The following is a 20,893-nucleotide window of genomic DNA, read 5'->3' on the forward strand; positions in this document are numbered from 1 at the left end:
CGGCGACGACTGGAAAAGGATGGACGCGACCGACCTGCGGGCCTACGTCGGGCTGCTGATCTTAGCGGGAGTGTACAGGTGCCGGGGCGAGGCCGCTGCTAGCCTGTGGGACGCCGAGAGCGGCAGGGTGATTTTCCCCGCCACGATGCCGCTCAAACGCTTTCACGCGTACTCCAGACTGCTGCGCTTCGACGACCGCGAGACCAGGACCGAGAGACACGCGACCGACAAACTGGCCGCCGTGAGAAAAGATCTCCGTGGAGAGACAGAGAGTTTTTATATATATATATAAATATAAATATATATATATATATATATATACACACAATGAATAATTGGAATAAACTCATGAGCGTGCGTCAATCGTGTTTTTTACGCCCCTGTCAATGCCGCACGAGGTTGCGACGTCGCGCGGTTCCTCATCGCAACTGATACAGATGGCCTGATCGGAGGGCCTCGCAATTGAGTTTGTAAGAGAGAGAAGTTTTGATGATGATGATGATGATGACAATGACGGTGATGAAGATGACGGCTATGATGAGGAGGATTAGGATGACGACGATGATTTAGAGGAAGAGGTTTTAGAATGCGAGGATCACATTTATGAAGATTCAGAATACGATTATGTGTGTGTGTGAGCGCGTGTGTGAGTGTGTGAGTGCGTGTGTGCGTCCGTGAGTACGTCTCACAACCCTCTCATCGTCCCTCCGGGGTCTTAAAGAATACATAGATTCTTGAATTTCTTCAAGAAAGTGTCTCAGAACACAATACTTACAAGTTTCATGACATTTTCAATGAATACCTGATGCTTTCATCACTTTACTGCCCAAAATCTAGATGTCCTTCTTTTTATGGTCCCAAACGACTTTTCAGCCTGTACAGAGGCCAAACGTGGATTTTCTTAACCCTCCTGTTGTCCCGGGGTCAAACTGACCCGCGTATCTGTTTATACGCATACACACACATGTATAATACATCCCTCCCGTTGTCCCGGAGGGGGGGGGGGTCAAAAAGACCCACAGACGAGCGTGCGTCTCACAACAGTCTCGTCGTCATCGTCCCCTTCGTCCCCCCCCCCCCCCCCCCCCCCGGGTCAAAAGGACCCACGTCACAGGGAGCACGTCTCACAACCCTCTCTTTGTCCCTCCTGGGTCAAACTGACCCACGTCGATAGACTACGTTTCCCCAGTCGTTGTCCCCCCCCAAAAAATGCTTATAGTTCAAAAACAATGCATGAAAATAGCAATTTCACAACTTTTGATTTTCTATTTAGATGCATCTAATTTGCGAGCAGTCATTGATTTTACAATACGTGTATTGATTTAATAATGCAACGTCATGCAAACACTGTTCCATGTATTGCCACATAAAGCAGCATGTCATGCAATCAATGAAACACAAACTAGACATTTTTGGAATCCATCCATCCATTATCACCCGCTTATCCGGGGTCGGGTCACAGTGGCAGCAGGTTCAGCAGGCCGACCCAGGCTTCCCTCTCACCCGCAACACTTTCCAGCTCATTCTGGGGGATCCCGAGGCGTTCCAAGGCCAGCCGGGAGATATAATCCCTCCAGCGTGTCCTCGTTCTTCCCCGGGGCCTCCTACCAGTTGGACGTGCCCGGAAAACTTCTAATGGGAGGCGTCCAGGAGGCATCCTGACTAGATGCCCGAACCACCTCAGCTGACTCCTTTTGACACGAAGGAGCAGCGACTCGACTCCAAGCTCCCCCCTGATGTCCGAGCTCCTTACCCTATCTCTAAGGCTGAGCCCGGCCACCCTACGGAGGAAGCTCATTTCGGCCGCTTGTATCCGAGATCTCGTTCTTTCGGTCACGACTCAGAGTTCGTGACCATAGGTGAGGGTTGGAACGTAGACCGACCAGTAAATGGAGAGCTTTGCCTTCCGGCTCAGCTCCCTCTTCACCAAGACGGACCGGTACGGCGCCTGTTTTACTGCTGCAGCCGCACCGATCCGCCTGTCGATCTCCCGCTCCACCTTACCCTCACTCGTGAACAAGACCCCGAGATACTTGAACTCCTTCGCTTGGTGTAGGCAGTTTGTCCCCACCTGGAGGGAGCAATCCGCCGGTTTCCGGCAGAGCACCATGGCCTCAGATTTGGAGGTGCTAACTCTCATCCCTGCCGCTTCGCACTCGGCTGCAAAACGCCCCAGTGAATGCTGGAGGTCACAGTCCGAGGAGGAAAACAGGACCACATCATCCGCGAACAGCAGAGAGGCGATCCCAAGACTCCCGAACCGGATCCTCTCCGCCGCCTGGCTGCGCCTAGATATCCTGTCCATGAAGGTCACAAACAGGACCGGTGATAAAGGGCAGCCCTGGCGGAGGCCAACACCCAACGGGAACGTGTCTGACTTACTACCGAGGAGACGAACACAGCTCCTACTGCAGGCGTACAGAGACCGGATGGCCCGTGCCAACAGGTCCGGCACCCCATACTCCCGCAGCACCCCCCACAAAAACCCCAGAGGGACCTGGTCGAAAGCCTTCTCCAGGTCTACAAAGCACATGTAAACTGGTTGGGCAAACTCCCAGGACCCCTCCAGTAATCTTGCGAGGGTAAAGAGCTGGTCCACTGTTCCACGACTGGGACGGAATCCGCACTGTTCGTCTTGAATCCGAGGTTCGACAAGCGGTCAGAGCCTCCTCTCCAGCACCCTGGCATAAGCTTTTCCCGGGAGGCTGAGCAGTGTGATACCACGATAGTTCGAGCACACTCTCCGGTCCCCCTTCTTGAAGATGGGAACCACCACCCCGGTCTGCCAGTCCATGGGCACTGTTCCCGACCCCCATGCGACACTGAAAAGGCGTGTCATCCAAGACAGCCCAACAATGTCCAGCGCTTTCAGCATCTTAGGGCGGATCTCGTCCACCCCTGGCGCCTTGCCACCAAGGAGCTTTTTGACTACCATAGCGACCTCTGCCAGGGATATGGGTGAAACCACCCCAAAGTCTTCCGGCACTGCCCCCTCTCCGGGGGACATGTTGGCTGGGTTTAGGAGTTCCTCAAAGCGCTCTTTCCACGGCCCGAAGATGTCCCCAGTCCGGGTCAGCAGTCCCCCCCTCTACTGAGAACAGCCTGGGGTAGACCCTGCTTTCCCTTCCTGAGCCATCGGATGGTTTGCCAGAACTTCCTTGAGGCCAACCGAAAGTCCTTCTCCATGGCCTCCCCGAACTCCTCCCATGCCCGAGTTTTAGCCTCCGCGACCATCGCAGCTGCAGCCCTTCTGGCCCGCCGGTACCCGTCAGCTGCTTCAGGAGACCCCTGGGCCAGCCAGGCCCGAAAGGCCTCCTTTTTCAGTTTGACGGCTTCCCTCACTCCCAGGGTCCACCACCGGGTTCTCGGGTTGCTGCCACGACAGGCACCGATGGACCTTCCGGCCACAGCCCCGAGCAGCCGCGTCCACAATAGAGGCTTTGAACAAGGTCCACTCGGATTCCATGTCCCCAGCCTCCCTCGGGATTTGTGAGAAGTTCTTCCGGAGGTGGGAGTTGAAGACCTCTCCCGGACAGGATCCTATGCCAGACGTTCCCAGTTCACCCTCACTACACGTTTGGGCTTCGCCAGGTCTTTCTAGCCGACTCCCCGCCATCTGATCCAACTCACCACCAGGTGGTGATCAGTTGACAGATCTGCTCCTCTCTTCACCCGAAGGTGTCCAAGACATACGGCCGCAGATCAGATGATACGATTACAAAGTCGATCATTGATCTCCGGCCTAAGGTGTTCTGGTACCAGGTACACTTATGAGCCACCTTATGTTCGAACATGGTGTTCGTTATGGACAAACTGTGGCTAGCACAGAAGTCCAACAACAAAACACCATTCGGGTTCAGATCGGGCAAGCCGTTCCTCCCAATCACGCCCCGCCAGGTTTCTCTGTCATTGCCCACGTGAGCGTTGAAGTCTCCCAGGAGAACTATGGAGTCGGCAGGCGGCGCCCTTTCCAGGACCCCTCCCACCGACTCCAAGAAGGCCGGATACTCCGAAATGCTGTTCGGTGCATAAGCACAAACAACAGTCAGAGCCTTACTCCCCGCAACCCGTAGGCGCAGGGAGGCGACCCTCTCGTTCCCCGGGGAAAACTCCAACACAGCGGCGCTCAGCCGGGGGCTCGTGAGTATCCCCACCGCTTGGTTCCAGAGCCCATGCTGTGCGTGGAGGTGAGCCCAACTATATCTAGCTGGTACCGCTCCACCTCCTGCACCAGCTCCGGCTCTTTCCCCGCTAGTGAGGTGACGTTCCACGTCCCTAGAGCTAGTCTATGCCGCCGGCGATCGGCCCGCCCAGGTCTGCCGCCCGGTCTACATAGCACCCGACCCCAATAATTCTCCCTGCGGGTGGTGGGTCCACAGGGTGACTGCTGCTCCATGGTGTTTTTTCAGGCTGAGCCCGACCGGGCCCCATGGGCGAAAGCCCGGCCACCAGACGCTCGTCGACGAGCTCCCCTCCTGGGTCTGGCTGCTATTCATCAGGGTTTATTGAACCGCTCTTAGTCTGGGCTCTCCCCTGAGACCTGTTTGCCTTGGGAGACCCTACCAGGGGCTGATGCCCCGGACAACATAGCTCCCAGGATCACTGAGCCACTCAAACTCCACCACGTTAAGGTGGCGATTCATAGGAGTATTTGGAATCTATACATTTAAATCATGGGGTATTAATCCAGATATAATGCTCATGTCAAGTTAAAACTTTCTTCATGCAGACAAATAATTGACATGTACTGTGCTTTTATTAAGGAGCATAAGATATGTAAAGACATTGGCTTTAATCACCAAAGTGAAAGATGCACCTCCAGAAATTGGTTAAACGTTTGCTGGAAAAAAAAAAAGGTATGGAGGTCAGATGACAATGGGTAAAGATATAAAAAAATGAATGACAGCCTATATAGAAGAGCAAATATCTAAGTGTAGTGATAGATATAACCTTTTGCCATCAGCTCCTTTACAAATGCATCCACCTCACCAGGCCCTCTGCTTGGGCGGATAGTTTTACGCTACACAATTAATCCATTAGCGAGGATTAAAAAAAACATATTTCTGACCGGATGTCAGGAAAACTAGGTGCTCTAAAACTCCCGAGTACAATAGATGCTAGGCATTAATGTAGCATATAGTTTCAAACAAACGAGTTAGTCATGATTCTCCAAGAAAACAAGTTCAATACAGAAGAATCTCAAACCAGTAACCAGACCCATCATTTCACAAAGACTGAGACAATAAAAGAACCTCATTCATGGCAGAGTGTGCAGTTGAAAGTACTTTATTGAATTTCACAAAAGGGTTGATGCCAGGAATGACTGCTTTCAGAATGTGGTCAGGAACCTGGGAACAGAAATATCATTTAGACAGTTTGCAAGGTCAGCTTAAAATGCATTTGGAATGTTCTTCACCCCCATTTATTTTGTAGCATATGTTTGAGAAAATTTAAAGTTAAGACTTACAGCATGGATAGTTGGGTCAATGGCTGCCGTTTTACACAGGAACCAGTGACTGCTGCCACCTGGGACGGTGTGGGGATCCTGGAGGAACAGTCATTTCTTTATTTAGGTTGGCAGGCTCCACATTAGGACCAGAAACCCTTCCATCGGGAGAAAAGAATTCCCAAATGCCAGCTTTGCTTTGAATTCCGACTAGCTGGGGCTGGTAGCTGGGCTGGTGCACTGAGACGGACGGCTGGTAGCTGGACTGCTGGGATGGGAACCCGGGCTTTACATTAGGACTAGAGATGCCAACGGAAGAAAAAATGTCTAACACGCCAGCTTTGGTTTGAAACACCCCCTGCTGGGTTGGGGATGGGGACCTGGGCTGCATACTAGCTTTGGTTTGAGGCACCCCTTGCTGGGGCGGGAAGCTGGGTTTCTTGGGTGGGGTACCGGGTTGAATTTCAGGATCAGAAACACCACCATTGGGGTAATGAAAGTCCCACATGCCAGCTTTGGTTTGAAGCACCCCTTGTTGGGGATTGGGAGGGAAGCTGGGCTTAAGCGGGTAACCGGGCAGGAGCTTTAGCTGGTAGATGGACGGCTGGTAGCCGGGCTGCTTGGGCTTTGGCTTAAGATGGTAGACGGATGGCTGGTAGCCGGCCTGCTGGGGCCTGTAGACGATCTGCCGAAGCTGGGGTGGAGACCCGGGTTGCACATTAGGACCGTTACCGTCAGGGGAAAAAATGTCCCACATGCCAGCTTTGGTTTGAAGCACACTGTACAAGAGCAATAATGTTCATGACTTAGTGGCTGACAACCAGTTATGCTCTGGTTTGGACTTGTGTGAAGAGGGGACAGTTGTTGGTGACTGAAAGGGGACCGGGAAAGCTCCTTTGGACCACGATGGAGAACAGTTTCCCATGTAAACTGCTGTAGACTGCTGCCGCTTCTTCGACTCAGAAATGCGACAGAGGTTTTGTTATTTTAAGTGTGTGTGAGAGGTTTACAGTATATTGATGTTCGCATGTTTAAGATGTTCCATAGAGGAAATCATTTTGGGGTTTGTTGATATTGCGTAGTATCTCCTTTGATATGTTTGTCAGAGGTATGCATATCATTGTTGTGCACACACTAATGAATACCAGAATGTATTTTTAAGGCAGTTGAAGTATCTTGGGTGTGTCAAAGTTCAAGAACTGTTTAAACCAGAGGTAAAATACAATTAAAACACAAGCTAAAAGTACTTGAGAGACAAACCTTTTATTTTGCTACCATAATTCTATTGGAGTCACCACCAGTTATCAGAATGAAAACAGTTGCAAGAACAGGTAATAGCGCCATCACTTTTAAAACTATAACCAGGACCCCACCCCTAGTACTACACCTAGGAGATTCAAATACTATAGAGCTACATGGGGCGGGTGATAGATCACAAATGTACATACAGTATACAAGTGCAGTGATAGATTACCTTTTCTCAAGTGCTCCAGTTCCATCAGGACACTTCCAAATCTATCAGTTTAATGCAGAAGAATCTCAAACTAGTAACCTGACTCATAATTTTTTAAATGAAAGAACCTCATGAACGGTAGAGTGTGCAGTTGCAAGTAATTTATTGAATTTCACAAAAGGTTTGATGCCACGACAGACCGCTTTCAGAGTGTGGTCAGGAACCTGGAGAACAGAAATATAATTTAGGCAGGTTTTATTTGAATCTTCACTTGCCGGGGCTTGGAATGGTAGCCTGATGGCTGGTGCTCCAAAGAGGGCTGAGGACCAGTATGAAGAACAATTCCCCTACTTGAAGCAATACCAGATTCAAATCTTTTTTCCATTCTGGGGTGAGACAAAATCCAACATGCCAGCTTTGGTCTGGATGACACCTTTTTGCATTGGGGTGGTTTTAGGCTGCTGCTGGGGTGTCTTGTGTGGGTTTCTGAATTTGCTGCTGGGGCTTGGGCTGGTAGACGGACGGCTGCTGGGGCTTGGGCTGGTAGACGGACGGAGAATGGTAGCTGGGATGCTGGGGCTGGTAACCTGATGGCGGGAGCTCGAAAGGTGGCTGCTGAGCACGTCTCACAACCCTCTCTTTTGTCCCTCCGGGGTCAAACTAACCCACGTCGATAGACTACGTTTACCCAGTCGTTTAAATTTCATTTTCAGACATCGCATCCGGCAGTCACGAGCGACGACGTCTCCGTTCTCGGGGTCCGTCAGTATCGCAGCGGGCGTATTGACTCGTGACGGCGAGGGACATCCCCCCTTCTCCCGCTCATCCTCCCCCTCCCTCTCCCCCTCCGGCTTTTGGTGACGATCGACTCTGCGGAATCCCTCTCGCCCGATCTCATCCTCGAGCTCCTCGGCGTCGTAGGCGGCCTTCGGGGACCGGCTCTCTCCCCTCCGGTGAAGCAAGCGCGTAGATTCAGGAACGCGTCGCCCTGGCACAAAGCGCTTGACTTCCAGGCAGCGGATCGGAACATCGGCGAGCGTCTCCCCGCCCGGTGCACTCCACGTCGCCCGGCTCGCCCAACCGGGCGAAACCGACGACCGACGCTCGACTCTCTCTCGCCTTCGTCGTTGCCTCTGTCTTCGTCGTCGGCCTCTGTCATCGTCGTCGTCGTCATCGTCGTCGTCGTCATCGTCGTCGTCGCCTCGGCCTTCTTTCTCGTCGAGCCGACGCGTTTGGACTTTTTAAGGCGGAATCGTCACAGGTCGATGCATTTACGCCTCCGTACGCGGCCTCCGTACGCGGCCTCCGTACGCGGCCTCCGTACGCGGCCTCCGTACGCGGCCTCCGTACGCGGCCTCCGTACGCGGCCTCCGTACGCGGCCCTCCGTACGCGGCCTCCGTACGCGGCCTCCGTCCGTTCCACGCCGGTCGGACGCGCCGGGGCTAACCGCCGGCTCGTCGTTTGCTCAGCCTCGGCCGTCATCACAGCCTCTTCGGGTACGTTCATCCCGATCCTCAAACTTTCCCGGTCGCACACGCGTAGCATAAATGTACCACGAGTGCACACCTGTATATAGTTGAATATTCTAAAAGCGTTTTTGACGACGACGACCGAGAAGACGACGACGACCGAGACGACGACTAGGCTTGCCGAGCCCATGGGGAGGTTATATCGTTTCGGGTAAAAAAAAAAAAAACTAAAAAAAAATTTTACAAAAAAAAAAAGACTGTGCGCTCGCGTAGACAATACATATTACTAACGGCGGTATTCGTTGCCCGGCGTCCAGATATTTTTTTCTGTGCCGGGCGCAGATGGTCCTCTCTCCGCAACAAAAAAAAAGTCATCATGACGCAGTGTCGATTGACCAGAAGTCAGTTTGTCAAAATGCTGGTCGTCATTAGAAGGTCGAGGTCGAGGTCGAGGTCGACCTCTTTGTCCCTCCTGGGTCAAACTGACCCACGTCGATAGACTACGTTTCCCCAGTCGTTGTCCCCCCCAAAAATGCTTATAGTTCACAAAACAATGCATGAAAATAGCAATTTCACAACTTTTGATTTTCTATTTAGATGCATCTAATTTGCGAGCAGTCATTGATTTTACAATACGTGTATTGATTTAATAATGCAACGTCATGCAAACACTGTTCCATGTATTGCCACATAAAGCAGCATGTCATGCAATCAATGAAAACACAAACTAGACATTTTTGGAATCAATCCATCCATTATCACCCGCTTATCCGGGGTCGGGTCACAGTGGCAGCAGGTTCAGCAGGCCGACCCAGGCTTCCCTCTCACCCCGCAACACTTTCCAGCTCATTCTGGGGGATCTCGAGGCGTTCCAAGGCCAGCTGGGAGATATAATCCCTCCAGCGTGTCCTCGTTCTTCCCCGGGGCCTACTACCAGTTGGACGTGCCCGGAAAAACCTCTAATGGGAGGCGTCCAGGAGGCATCCCTGACTAGATGCCCGAACCACCTCAGCTGACTCCTTTCGACACGAAGGAGCAGCGACTCGACTCCAAGCTCCCCCCCTGATGTCCGAGCTCCTTACCCTATCTCTAAGGCTGAGCCCGGCCACCCTACGGAGGAAGCTCATTTCGGCCGCTTGTATCCGAGATCTCGTTTCTTTCGGTCACGACTCAGAGTTCGTGACCATAGTTGAGGGTTGGAACGTAGACGACCAGTAAATGGAGAGCTTTGCCTTCCGGCTCAGCTCCCTCTTCACCAAGACGGGACCGGTACGGCGCCTGTTTTACTGCTGCAGCCGCACCGATCCGCCTGTCGATCTCCCGCTCCACCTTACCCTCACTCGTGAACAAGACCCCGAGATACTTGAACTCCTTCGCTTGGTGTAGGCAGTTTGTCCCCACCTGGAGGGAGCAATCCGCCGGTTTCCGGCAGAGCACCATGGCCTCAGATTTGGAGGTGCTAACTCTCATCCCTGCCGCTTCGCACTCGGCTGCAAAACGCCCCAGTGAATGCTGGAGGTCACAGTCCGAGGAGGAAAACAGGACCACATCATCCGCGAACAGCAGAGAGGCGATCCCAAGACTCCCGAACCGGATCCTCTCCGCCGCCTGGCTGCGCCTAGATATCCTGTCCATGAAGGTCACAAACAGGACCGGTGATAAAGGGCAGCCCTGGCGGAGGCCAACACCCACCGGGAACGTGTCTGACTTACTACCGAGGAGACGAACACAGCTCCTACTGCAGGCATACAGAGACCGGATGGCCCGTGCCAACGGCTCCGGCACCCCATACTCCCGCAGCACCCCCCACAAAAACCCCAGAGGGACCTGGTCGAAAGCCTTCTCCAGGTCTACAAAGCACATGTAAACTGGTTGGGCAAACTCCCAGGACCCCTCCAGTAATCTTGCGAGGGTAAAGAGCTGGTCCACTGTTCCACGACTGGGACGGAATCCGCACTGTTCGTCTTTGAATCCGAGGTTCGACAAGCGGTCAGAGCCTCCTCTCCAGCACCCTGGCATAAGCTTTTCCCGGGAGGCTGAGCAGTGTGATACCACGATAGTTCGAGCACACTCTCCGGTCCCCCTTCTTGAAGATGGGAACCACCACCCCGGTCTGCCAGTCCATGGGCACTGTTCCCGACCCCCATGCGACACTGAAAAGGCGTGTCATCCAAGACAGCCCAACAATGTCCAGCGCTTTCAGCATCTCAGGGCGGATCTCGTCCACCCCTGGCGCCTTGCCACCAAGGAGCTTTTTGACTACCATAGCGACCTCTGCCAGGGATATGGGTGAAACCACCCCAAAGTCTTCCGGCACTGCCCCCTCTCCGGGGGACATGTTGGCTGGGTTTAGGAGTTCCTCAAAGCGCTTCAGGAGACCCCTGGGCCAGCCAGGCCCGAAAGGCCTCCTTTTTCAGTTTGACGGCTTCCCTCACTCCCAGGGTCCACCACCGGGTTCTCGGGTTGCTGCCACGACAGGCACCGATGACCTTCCGGCCACAGCCCCGAGCAGCCGCGTCCACAATAGAGGCTTTGAACAAGGTCCACTCGGATTCCATGTCCCCAGCCTCCCTCGGGATTTGTGAGAAGTTCTTCCGGAGGTGGGAGTTGAAGACCTCCCGGACAGGATCCTCTGCCAGACGTTCCCAGTTCACCCTCACTACACGTTTGGGCTTGCCAGGTCTTTCTAGCCGACTCCCCCGCCATCTGATCCAACTCACCACCAGGTGGTGATCAGTTGACAGATCTGCTCCTCTCTTCACCCCAGTGTCCAAGACATACGGCCGCAGATCAGATGATACGATTACAAAGTCGATCATTGATCTCCGGCCTAAGGTGTTCTGGTACCAGGTACACTTATGAGCCACCTTATGTTCGAACATGGTGTTCGTTATGGACAAACTGTGGCTAGCACAGAAGTCCAACAACAAAACACCATTCGGTTTCAGATCGGGCAAGCCGTTCCTCCCAATCACGCCCCGCCAGGTTTCTCTGTCATTGCCCACGTGAGCGTTGAAGTCTCCCAGGAGAACTATGGAGTCGGCAGGCGGCGCCCTTTCCAGGACCCCTCCAACCGACTCCAAGAAGGCCGGATACTCCGAAATGCTGTTCGGTGAATAAGCACAAACAACAGTCAGAGCCTTACTCCCCGCAACCCGTAGGCGCAGGGAGGCGACCCTCTCGTTCCCCGGGGAAAACTCCAACACAGCGGCGCTCAGCCGGGGGCTCGTGAGTGTCCCCACTCCCACCCGGCGCCTCTCACCCTGGGCAACTCCAGAAAAGGACAAAGTCCAACCCTTCTCCAGGAGCTTGGTTCCAGAGCCCATGCTGTGCGTGGAGGTGAGCCCAACTATATCCAGCTCCGGCTCTTTCCCCGCTAGTGAGGTGACGTTCCACGTCCCTAGAGCTAGTCTATGCCGCCGGCGATCGGCCCGCCCAGGTCTCCCGCCTGGCCCGCCGCCAATGACTTTTAATCAAACTAAAAGCTAAAGTAAAGTAAAAGCCAGTAATGGAGGAAATACACTTCCAGAAATCAGGATGGGAGAAGAAATAAGTGAGATGTGAGGCGAGAAAAAAAAAAATGGAGTATTGATGGAGCAAAGAAAGAAAAGTAACGTCAATGCTGCGAGGCTCTGTTAGCGGAGTTGAGGGCGAGGTGGCGCGTTCTGGATCTTTCTGTCTCCGTTGATTTCGCATGTGACCAATTAGGGCCTTCTTTAAATTGTCCAGCTCTTTGCAGGACAGGTACTGTAAAAACAATTGACACTAACTGAGCTCTGTATATGGATGATGAAATATGCAACTGCAGTGATAGATGACCTTGTTTCACCTCCCCTAGCACCATCAGGACCTTCACAAATACATCCACCTCACACCCTCCAATGCACCATCTTAAACTACACAGTGAATCTATAGTTATCAGTGATAAACAAATGCATATTTTAACTCTCCAAATGTCAGGAAATATAGGCGCTCTAAAACTCCAATACCATTGACGCTATAGTATAAACGGAGCAAAATATATTAGAACTAGAACTAGAAACTAGAGAGAAGAAGAAGTTTGTGCCTTTGCTATTTCGCTATTCATCTAAACACTATTAAGCTGTATTAAAAATACAATGTGTTTAGGGGTGTTACTGTACATTACACATTCAGACCTGTCTGTAATTTAGACAGCTGCATAGAGTACTGCGTAATATTTAATGCTTTCTCACTGACAAATGATTTGCCTTTCAAAAACCCTGATTTTCTTAAATCCCGGGTACTGAGGCAGGTAAACAAGGCATTACAATAGTCCGGTCATGAGAGGTAAGCATGGATACCTTTTTCTGTATTGCTAAAAGATGAAAATGTTCTGTTTTGAGAGATATTCATGAGTTGGTAGAAACATGATTGTAGCAATTGTTTTATGTTATTTCCAAAGCTCAGCTCACTGTCGAAAATGTCACAACTAAGTTCTGAGCAGTGCCCTTCATATTTAAAGGTAAGGGGACCAAGCGATGGCTGGACTTGATCATGGAGGGCCTCAGGGTCGATGATAAGCATCCCAGATTTGTCAAGTGCAAAAGGTTTTGTGACATCCAGTCTCTCACATCACCTATGCAGCTCTGTAGTTTGGCTCGCTTGTTGTATTCAGAGGGTTTATTAATGGAGAGAAACAACTGTGTGTCGTCTGCATAGCAGTGAATTGAGACGTTATGGTGCTGAATGATAAAACCTAAAGGAAGCCTATAGAGAGAGAAAAGAAGGTCCAGGTTCAGGTTACTTTTTTTGTACCCGTAGATGGACTTGTTGTCCAAGAAGTGGTCCAAGAATAGATCCTTGAGGTATGCCACATGTTGTCTGTGCAGTTAAGGAGATGAATGAATCAATGGACACTAGATGTTCTATTTGACAGATTAGGAGGAGAATTAGTCCAGAGACATTTTTTTGGTATTGCCAACCCAATATTCAGCGTAGCATGATCGATGGTGTCGAATGCTCATTGCGGAGCAGTGTCCAGAGTCTGCAGCCATTAGTAGGTCATTTGTCACCCTTAGAAGAGCTGTTTCAGTGCTATGTAGCAAGAGCAATTCCAATTGTTGTACTCCCTTTAACATTTATCTGAACAGTTTTGCCAGAAAGATATCCAGATCACTGAATGCGTGTTTCATATGTGACACAGTGTCGGCCAGCCATCGAGCAAATGCGGACATCGACAAAGAAGAATCATGTGAGGAGTTGGGCGATGTTTGCTAGCTTCTGATGATTTTCCAAAGCATATAATAAATAAGGCAGTTTTCGTTGCAGAATTATACCGTCAGCTGACACTTTTATTTTTTATTAACAATCAATAATGAATAATAATCATGCAAACACTTCCATATATTACCACCATGCAAACTATTTTTTTTGGACTCCATCTTTAAATCATGATGTCATTTATCCACATATAATGCACATTATTTAAAGATTTTTTCTCCAGAAAATATAGTGTTGATATGTACTGTGCTTTTATTAAGGAGCATAAAACATGTAGATACATTGGCCTTTAGACGCATAACTGAAGGCCAGAAAGGGAGGACGTGCACTTCCAGAAATTAGGGCGTGACAAGGAATGAGTCAGATGGGAAAAAATAAAGAAACGAAAGAAGGTATGAAGTGAGCAGTGATGGAGGAACGAAGGAAAAGTAACGGCAATGCTGTGAGGCTCTGTCAGCCTGAGTTTGAGGCCGAGGCCGAGAGCCAGCTCGTTCTTCTGGATCTTTCCGTCTCCGTTGATGTCGCATTGACCCAGCAGGGCTTTCTTGAACTTGTCCAGGTCTGTGCCGCTGATGCTGGGCTGAAACAGGGTTCAACAGAGGTCAGAGGACATCTGATGGTTGTGTAGGCGTGAAATGAATGACGCAGATATCTGAGTGTTAAAATCCTGAAAATAAAATATGGAACTGCGATGATATCGTGATTGAAAAAAATAACTTTTCACCTTCACCAGCTCCATCATGTCCTTTACAAATCCATCCACTTCAGGGCCCTCCAACGCACCAGTCTTACTCTTATACACACACACACACACACAATAATTATCCGGGGTGATGAAAATTAAAATACATAAACTTCACTGTTTCCTAACCAAAGGCGACTCAACAGGCCAACACATTTGTATTGTTATATTTTGTGCTATATTTCTTCTTCTTTCACTAGTGGAAAAAAAACATCAAAAATAAAGATTTAGGCATTATTTTGCATCTGTAGATTTCTCCTAAAAATCACAGAAAATGGCTAATTTGCATATTTGAACATAACGTCTCCGAAAACTTGTAATACAAATAATAATCCTCTTAAAGTCCGTAATAAACTGGTGAAGTATGAATTAATTTGTTGACCCTATTCACCTGTAGAGTCTTCAACATGTGTGTAAAGTAACTTTAATCTCATTAAAGGTTGTTTTCTCTCAATGAGTTACACTTTCATTCATAAATATATTATGAAGCTTTATGCAGAGGGGTTTGTTCACACGGCATTCAGAGACTCATTTATACACATTTATTAATATAAACTATATATTATGAAGCTTTATGCAGAGGGGTTAGTTCACACAGCATTCAGAGACTCATTTATACACATTTATTAATATAAACTATATATTATGAAGCTTTATGCAGAGGGGTTAGTTCACACAGCATTCAGAGCCTCATTTACACACATTTATTAATAAAAACTATATATTATGAAGCTTTATGCAGAGGGGTTAGTTCACACAGCATTCAGAGACTCATTTACACACATTTATTAATAAAAACTATATATTATGAAGCTTTATGCAGAGGGGTTTAGTTCACACAACATTCAGAGACTCATTTATACACATTTATTAATAAAAACTATATATTATGAAGCTTTATGCAGAGGGGTTAGTTCACACAGCATTCAGAGACTCATTTACACACATTTATTAATAAAAACTATATATTATGAAGCTTTATGCAGAGGGGTTTAGTTCACACAACATTCAGAGACTCATTTATACACATTTATTAATAAAAACTATATATTATGAAGCTTTATGCAGAGGGGTTAGTTCACATGGCATTCAGAGCCTCATTTATACACATTTATTAATAAAAACTATATATTATGAAGCTTTATGCAGAGGGGTTAGTTCACACGGCATTCAGAGACTCATTTATACACATTTATTAATAAAAACTATATATTATGAAGCTTTATGCAGAGGGGTTAGTTCACACGGCATTCAGAGACTCATTTATACACATTTATTAATAAAAACTATATATTATGAAGCTTTATGCAGAGGGGTTAGTTCACACGGCATTCAGAGACTCATACTACATTTTATTAAACATATTATTTTCTGATTTATGGAGAGATACTAAAATATATCATAAATCCCCCCTGTAAGAAAAATATAAATTCAAACTTACAACATCATAGTGAGCAAATATCTTCTCGAAGTCTCTCCTCCTGTCCTCCTGACTGCAAGCCTGACACCAAATACAGCAAGAACAATGAAACCATGAGAATCTAGTATTACATATTTAGAAACATCTAATAATTCTACTAAAAGTATAATACAAAAACATGTAATAAACTCTTCAAACTTACGTCCATCTTAAACTTCAAGAGGAAGTTCTCTTTCAGGTCCAAGATTCTTCGGAAAACAAGAATCACGTTTTTGTCAAAGTTTATCTGGAGACAGAACTATTCTTATTTTAAGATTGATGAAGGATTAAAATGAGATCTTCAGTACCTGGCCAGGTCATTGAAGTCCAGTCTGCCGTCCCTATTCTTGTCAAACATCTTCATCTACAGGAGGAAAAAAAAAAAGTCTAAACAGAATTATTGTCAACGACAAGAAGAAGTCAGCAGTCGTGACATCTGGTTACCAGGCTGTCAGTGTACTCCTCCAGTTGTTCAGGGGTGTTGGACTTCCTGTGTTGAAGGAAGAGGTCCTGCAGGAAGCCCTGAAGGGACACACATAAAAAAGACCTAAGAACTATGAATGCACAAGAATTGCTGGACTCAAGTCCATTTGGAGTCACGTGAGGTGTTAGCCAATCAGGCGAGAGCAGGCGGCAAACCTCTGGTTCTGCTGAGAGACGCTGTAGCGGAAGAGTCCTAACACCTGCATTCTCTCTCCTGACCACCAGGGGGCGACTCATCTGGTTGTATAGAAGTCTATGCTTCATGTGTTAAAGCTGCATTCTCTCTCCTGACCGCCAGGGGGCGACTCATCTGGTTGTATAGAAGTCTATGCTTCATGTGTTTAAGCTGCATTCTCTCTCCTGACCACCAGGGGGCAACTCCTCTGGTTGTATAGAAGTCTATGCTTCATGTGTTGAAGCTGCATTCTCTCTACTGACCACCAGGGGGCGACTCCTCTGGTTGTATAGAAGTCTATGCTTCATGTGTTAAAGCTGCATTCTCTCTCTTGACCACCAGGGGGCGACTCCTCTGGTTGTATAGAAGTCTATGCTTCATGTGTTAAAGCTGCATTCTCTCTCCTGACCACCAGGGGGCGACTCATCTGGTTGTATAGAAGTCTATGCTTCATGTGTTAAAGCTGCATTCTCTCTCCTGACCGCCAGGGGGCGACTCATCTGGTTGTATAGAAGTCTATGCTTCATGTGTTTAAGCTGCATTCTCTCTCCTGACCACCAGGGGGCAACTCCTCTGGTTGTATAGAAGTCTATTGCTTCATGTGTTGAAGCTGCATTCTCTCTACTGACCACCAGGGGGCGACTCCTCTGGTTGTATAGAAGTCTATGCTTCATGTGTTAAAGCTGCATTCTCTCTCTTGACCACCAGGGGGCGACTCCTCTGGTTGTATAGAAGTCTATGCTTCATGTGTTAAAGCTGCATTCTCTCTCCTGACCACCAGGGGGCGACTCATCTGGTTGTATAGAAGTCTATGCTTCATGTGTTAAAGCTGCATTCTCTCTCCTGACCGCCAGGGGGCGACTCATCTGGTTGTATAGAAGTCTATGCTTCATGTGTTTAAGCTGCATTCTCTCTCCTGACCATCAGGGGGCAACTCCTCTGGTTGTATAGAAGTCTATGCTTCATGTGTTGAAGCTGCATTCTCTCTACTGACCACCAGGGGGCGACTCCTCTGGTTGTATAGAAGTCTATGCTTCATGTGTTAAAGCTGCATTCTCTCTCCTGATCACCAGGGGGCGACTCCTCTGGTTGTATAGAAGTCTATGCTTCATGTGTTAAAGCTGCATTCTCTCTACTGACCACCAGGGGGCGACTACTCTGGTTGTATAGAAGTCTATGCTTCATGTGTTAAAGCTGCATTCTCTCTCCTGACCACCAGGGAGCGACTCCTCTGGTTGTATAGAAGTCTATGCTTCATGTGTTAAAGCTGCATTCTCTCTCCTGACCACCAGGGAGCGACTCCTCTGGTTGTATAGAAGTCTATGCTTCATGTGTTAAAGCTGCATTCTCTCTCCTGACCACCAGGGGGCGACTCCTCTGGTTGTATAGAAGTCTATGCTCATGTGTTAAAGCTGCATTCTCTCTCCTGACCACCAGGGGGCGACTCCTCTGGTTGTATAGAAGTCTATATAAATGACTCTACTTCTCTTGATTTATTCCCTCAGTAAACATTGTAAACATTAGTTTTTGGTCTCAATCTCTAGTTTCAAGTCTTCTTCAATACAGCGTGATGTTCATTTACTGTCAGACCCCGCTGCAGTAAAGGGACCCTGGTGCTCAGAGACATTACCACTTTAGTCCACAGGGGGCGCCATAATCAAAAGTCAAAAGCTTTAAAATAGCTAACAAATAAACCAGGTGTGTAAAACAGCCTCTGCTTGTATTCTTCTAATCTGTGTGTTTAAGGACCATCTTCAGTCTTTACGACCTCCGCCTCCCACCTGGTAACCTCGTGTTTAACATCCCAATGCTATGAATTGTGGGTAATTCCTAGAGGCAAAGTCTGCAGCCAACACAATGAAGACTTCTGGAAAGTGAGCAACGCTTTCAAAATGGCGTCTTCCTCCCGTCGCAGCAGCTACCTTGAGCTCAACCGCTGAGATGTAGCCGCTGCTGTCCGTGTCATAGCTCCTCCAGATCTACGAGACAAGACACCAAATTACAAAAAAATGCAAGAAGTATAAATTAAATTTGATGAATTTCTACATTTCTGTTCTCTTAAAGGTGCAGCGTTTGTCCTGAAGGTGGCGCAAAGTGAAGTAAAATGCGTTGCAACAGTCTCTGCCTGTTATCTCCCGATGGGTAAATGTTCTAAATCTAACCGAGTCATCATCCATCTGGCAATATGATTAAATTAAAAGGAATATTTCACCCATAAAATGACATAAGGTGAAATATCCCTTTAATATTTGTTTTAAATAAAAGAGAACTAAGTGACAGATCAGTAAAGTAAATAAACACAATATTCAATCTTTGGGCTTTCAGCTCATTCAGCTTTTAATAAAATATATATATCTATATATAGATATATATGACCTTTGACCCTCACCCTCATGAACTCCACGCTGCTGTCCAGCGGCGTCTCTCTGCGAAACATGAGCAGGAAGTTCTCCTCCTCTGGCAGCATCACGGCGGCCAGCTGAGGGGGCAAGAAACATAACTCATTGGACCCGAAGCCTTCTTTCACACAACATGGGGGGGTGGGGGGGGGGGGGGGGAGGGGGGGGGGGGGGGGGGGGGGGCGCGTACCTCTTGTATCTTCAGACGCCGGTCAGCGGCGATGTCGTAAGCAGACATGAATCTCTGCCTCAGCCTTCTGATTCCGTCCTCCGTTGTCTCCTCCTTCTGAAAACATCGTGGACTTTATGGTGACGTCATTTGCTGCCATTTTTAAAAGCTGAGTGATGAATGGATGGTTCAGTGGAGTTATTACTTTATGTGTATAATACATCTTCTTAAAGCCACCATGTGAATATTTTCTGGCAATCTGGTTTTTTTTTAAAAATCAAATAAAACACTGCCCCAGAAAACAACGTCCATTGTTGAAGATCCAGAAAATGAAATGAATATTTCTCCCAACAGAAACGTGTTGATTGAGAAGAAGGTTTCACCCATAAGACGAGAAGGTAAAAAGAAAAGAAGAAGCTCTCTTTACCTTCATCCCAAAGTTGTCCAGCATGTGTTGAAAGAAGGCATCCAGCTCCTTTCCTTCGATGTAACCGTGATCTAAACACATGTCAGACATGTCTCATTAAACATTCATTGGTAATTCATCAACTCTTTTCTGCTGAATGTCCGGTTTCAAGCAGCACAACTATGCAAACATTCAAATCAACAAACTTCCCTAAACTGACATTAAAAGGAGCGGAGTGTAGGATTTAGTGACGTCTAGTGGTGAGTTTGCAGATTACAACCAAAACCTTTTGCAACCTGTAAAATCAAGAATCACATTTAAAATTCTTCTCCTCACCTACAAAGCCTTGATTGGTGATGCACCATCATATCTTAAGGAGCTTGTAGTACCATATTGCCCCACTAGAGAGCTGTGCTCACTAAATGCGGGGCTACTCGTGGTTCCTAGAGTCCTAAAAAGTAGGATGGGAGCAAGAGCCTTCAGTTATCAAGCTCCTCTTTTATGGAACCAGCTTCCACTTTCAGTCCGGGAGGCAGACACAGTCACCTCATTCAAGAATAGACTTAAGACTTTCCTCTTTAATAGTGCTTATAGTTAGGGCTGAATCAGGTTTGCCCTGGTCCAGCCCCTTGATATGCTGCTATAGGCTTATAGGCCGCTGGGGGATGTTTTAGGATACACTGAGCACCTCTCTCCTCTTCTCTCTCTCCTTATGGATACATTTACATCTCTCCATTGCACCTTATTAACTCTGCTTCCTCCCCGGAGTCGTTGTGACTTCACGTCTCAGAGGGTCCATTGGACCTGGAGGTGTCTGATGCATCCAGCTTTAACACATGAAGTATAGACTTCTATACAACCACATAGTTGTGAATATTATAACTTTAAAAGCTCTGAAACGCTCTCTCTCTTAACTCAAGCTTTCATGAATCACATCCTGTCATTTGAGATTGAAAGTCCTCCTAACGGAGATTATGTGGCATGAAAATATAGAATTAAATAAAATCTAGAACGGCAACTATTTGACTTTCCTGTAAGATTGAGTCGTGTCTCAGTTTATCCATACTTTGCATATTGGGTTAAAAAATAAAAATCAACTAAGGTGAGGCTTAAACTTCTTTATTGCGAGTGGCATTTCATCCCTGCAGTTTATTAACTTTGGAGCAATCAATTCTTTATTGGTAAAATGTTAATTATTCTGCAGAGGCAGCATATAATATATATATATATCATGACACATAAATCCTAATTTACCAACTGTCACAGTTGTTGCCTTCATGCTCAATAAATGACATTAACTAACGTCCAAAACTCTTCTCACCGTCTACGTCGAAGCGTTGCCAGATCTGTAAGAACCCGGCAGCGTCCAGGTGGCCGAAGGCGCTGTCCATGGTGCTGAAGACCGTCCAGGGGTCCAGCTGGGGGGACACGACTAAAGGAAAACACTTGT

The 20,893-nt window shown here is 48.0% G+C and overlaps 2 protein-coding genes across 2 annotated transcripts in view; both read right to left on the reverse strand.

Annotated features, from left to right (window-relative positions):
* Positions 1–5,270: 5,270 nt before the first annotated feature.
* Positions 5,271–8,406, reverse strand: LOC117739223. The gene is made up of 4 exons (XM_034545515.1): positions 8,250–8,406; positions 7,588–8,136; positions 5,468–6,208; positions 5,271–5,348 (listed from the first exon to the last, which is right to left on the reverse strand). Exons 1-3 carry the CDS (start codon positions 8,404–8,406, stop codon positions 5,499–5,501), a joined length of 1,416 nt encoding a protein of 471 aa, XP_034401406.1. The 3' UTR covers positions 5,271–5,348; positions 5,468–5,498.
* A 5,269-nt stretch (positions 8,407–13,675) lies between these two features.
* LOC117739064 (secretagogin-like) overlaps positions 13,676–20,893 on the reverse strand; it is a 7,399-nt gene continuing 181 nt past the window's right edge. Inside the window, exons 1-11 of the mRNA XM_034545341.1 lie at positions 20,765–20,893; positions 19,465–19,535; positions 19,059–19,154; positions 18,859–18,948; positions 18,392–18,448; positions 16,256–16,333; positions 16,120–16,175; positions 15,975–16,020; positions 15,794–15,853; positions 14,335–14,403; positions 13,676–14,190 (exon numbers count right to left, since the gene is read on the reverse strand). The exon at positions 20,765–20,893 is cut by the window's right edge and continues 181 nt beyond it. Coding sequence (XP_034401232.1) covers positions 13,900–14,190; positions 14,335–14,403; positions 15,794–15,853; positions 15,975–16,020; positions 16,120–16,175; positions 16,256–16,333; positions 18,392–18,448; positions 18,859–18,948; positions 19,059–19,154; positions 19,465–19,535; positions 20,765–20,893 — 1,043 coding nt within the window. The 3' untranslated portion in view covers positions 13,676–13,899. The remainder of the gene's footprint in view (positions 14,191–14,334; positions 14,404–15,793; positions 15,854–15,974; positions 16,021–16,119; positions 16,176–16,255; positions 16,334–18,391; positions 18,449–18,858; positions 18,949–19,058; positions 19,155–19,464; positions 19,536–20,764) is intronic.

This window comes from Cyclopterus lumpus, chromosome 11 (genome assembly GCF_009769545.1).
Source record: "Cyclopterus lumpus isolate fCycLum1 chromosome 11, fCycLum1.pri, whole genome shotgun sequence".
Classification (NCBI taxonomy): Eukaryota; Metazoa; Chordata; class Actinopteri; order Perciformes; family Cyclopteridae; genus Cyclopterus; species Cyclopterus lumpus.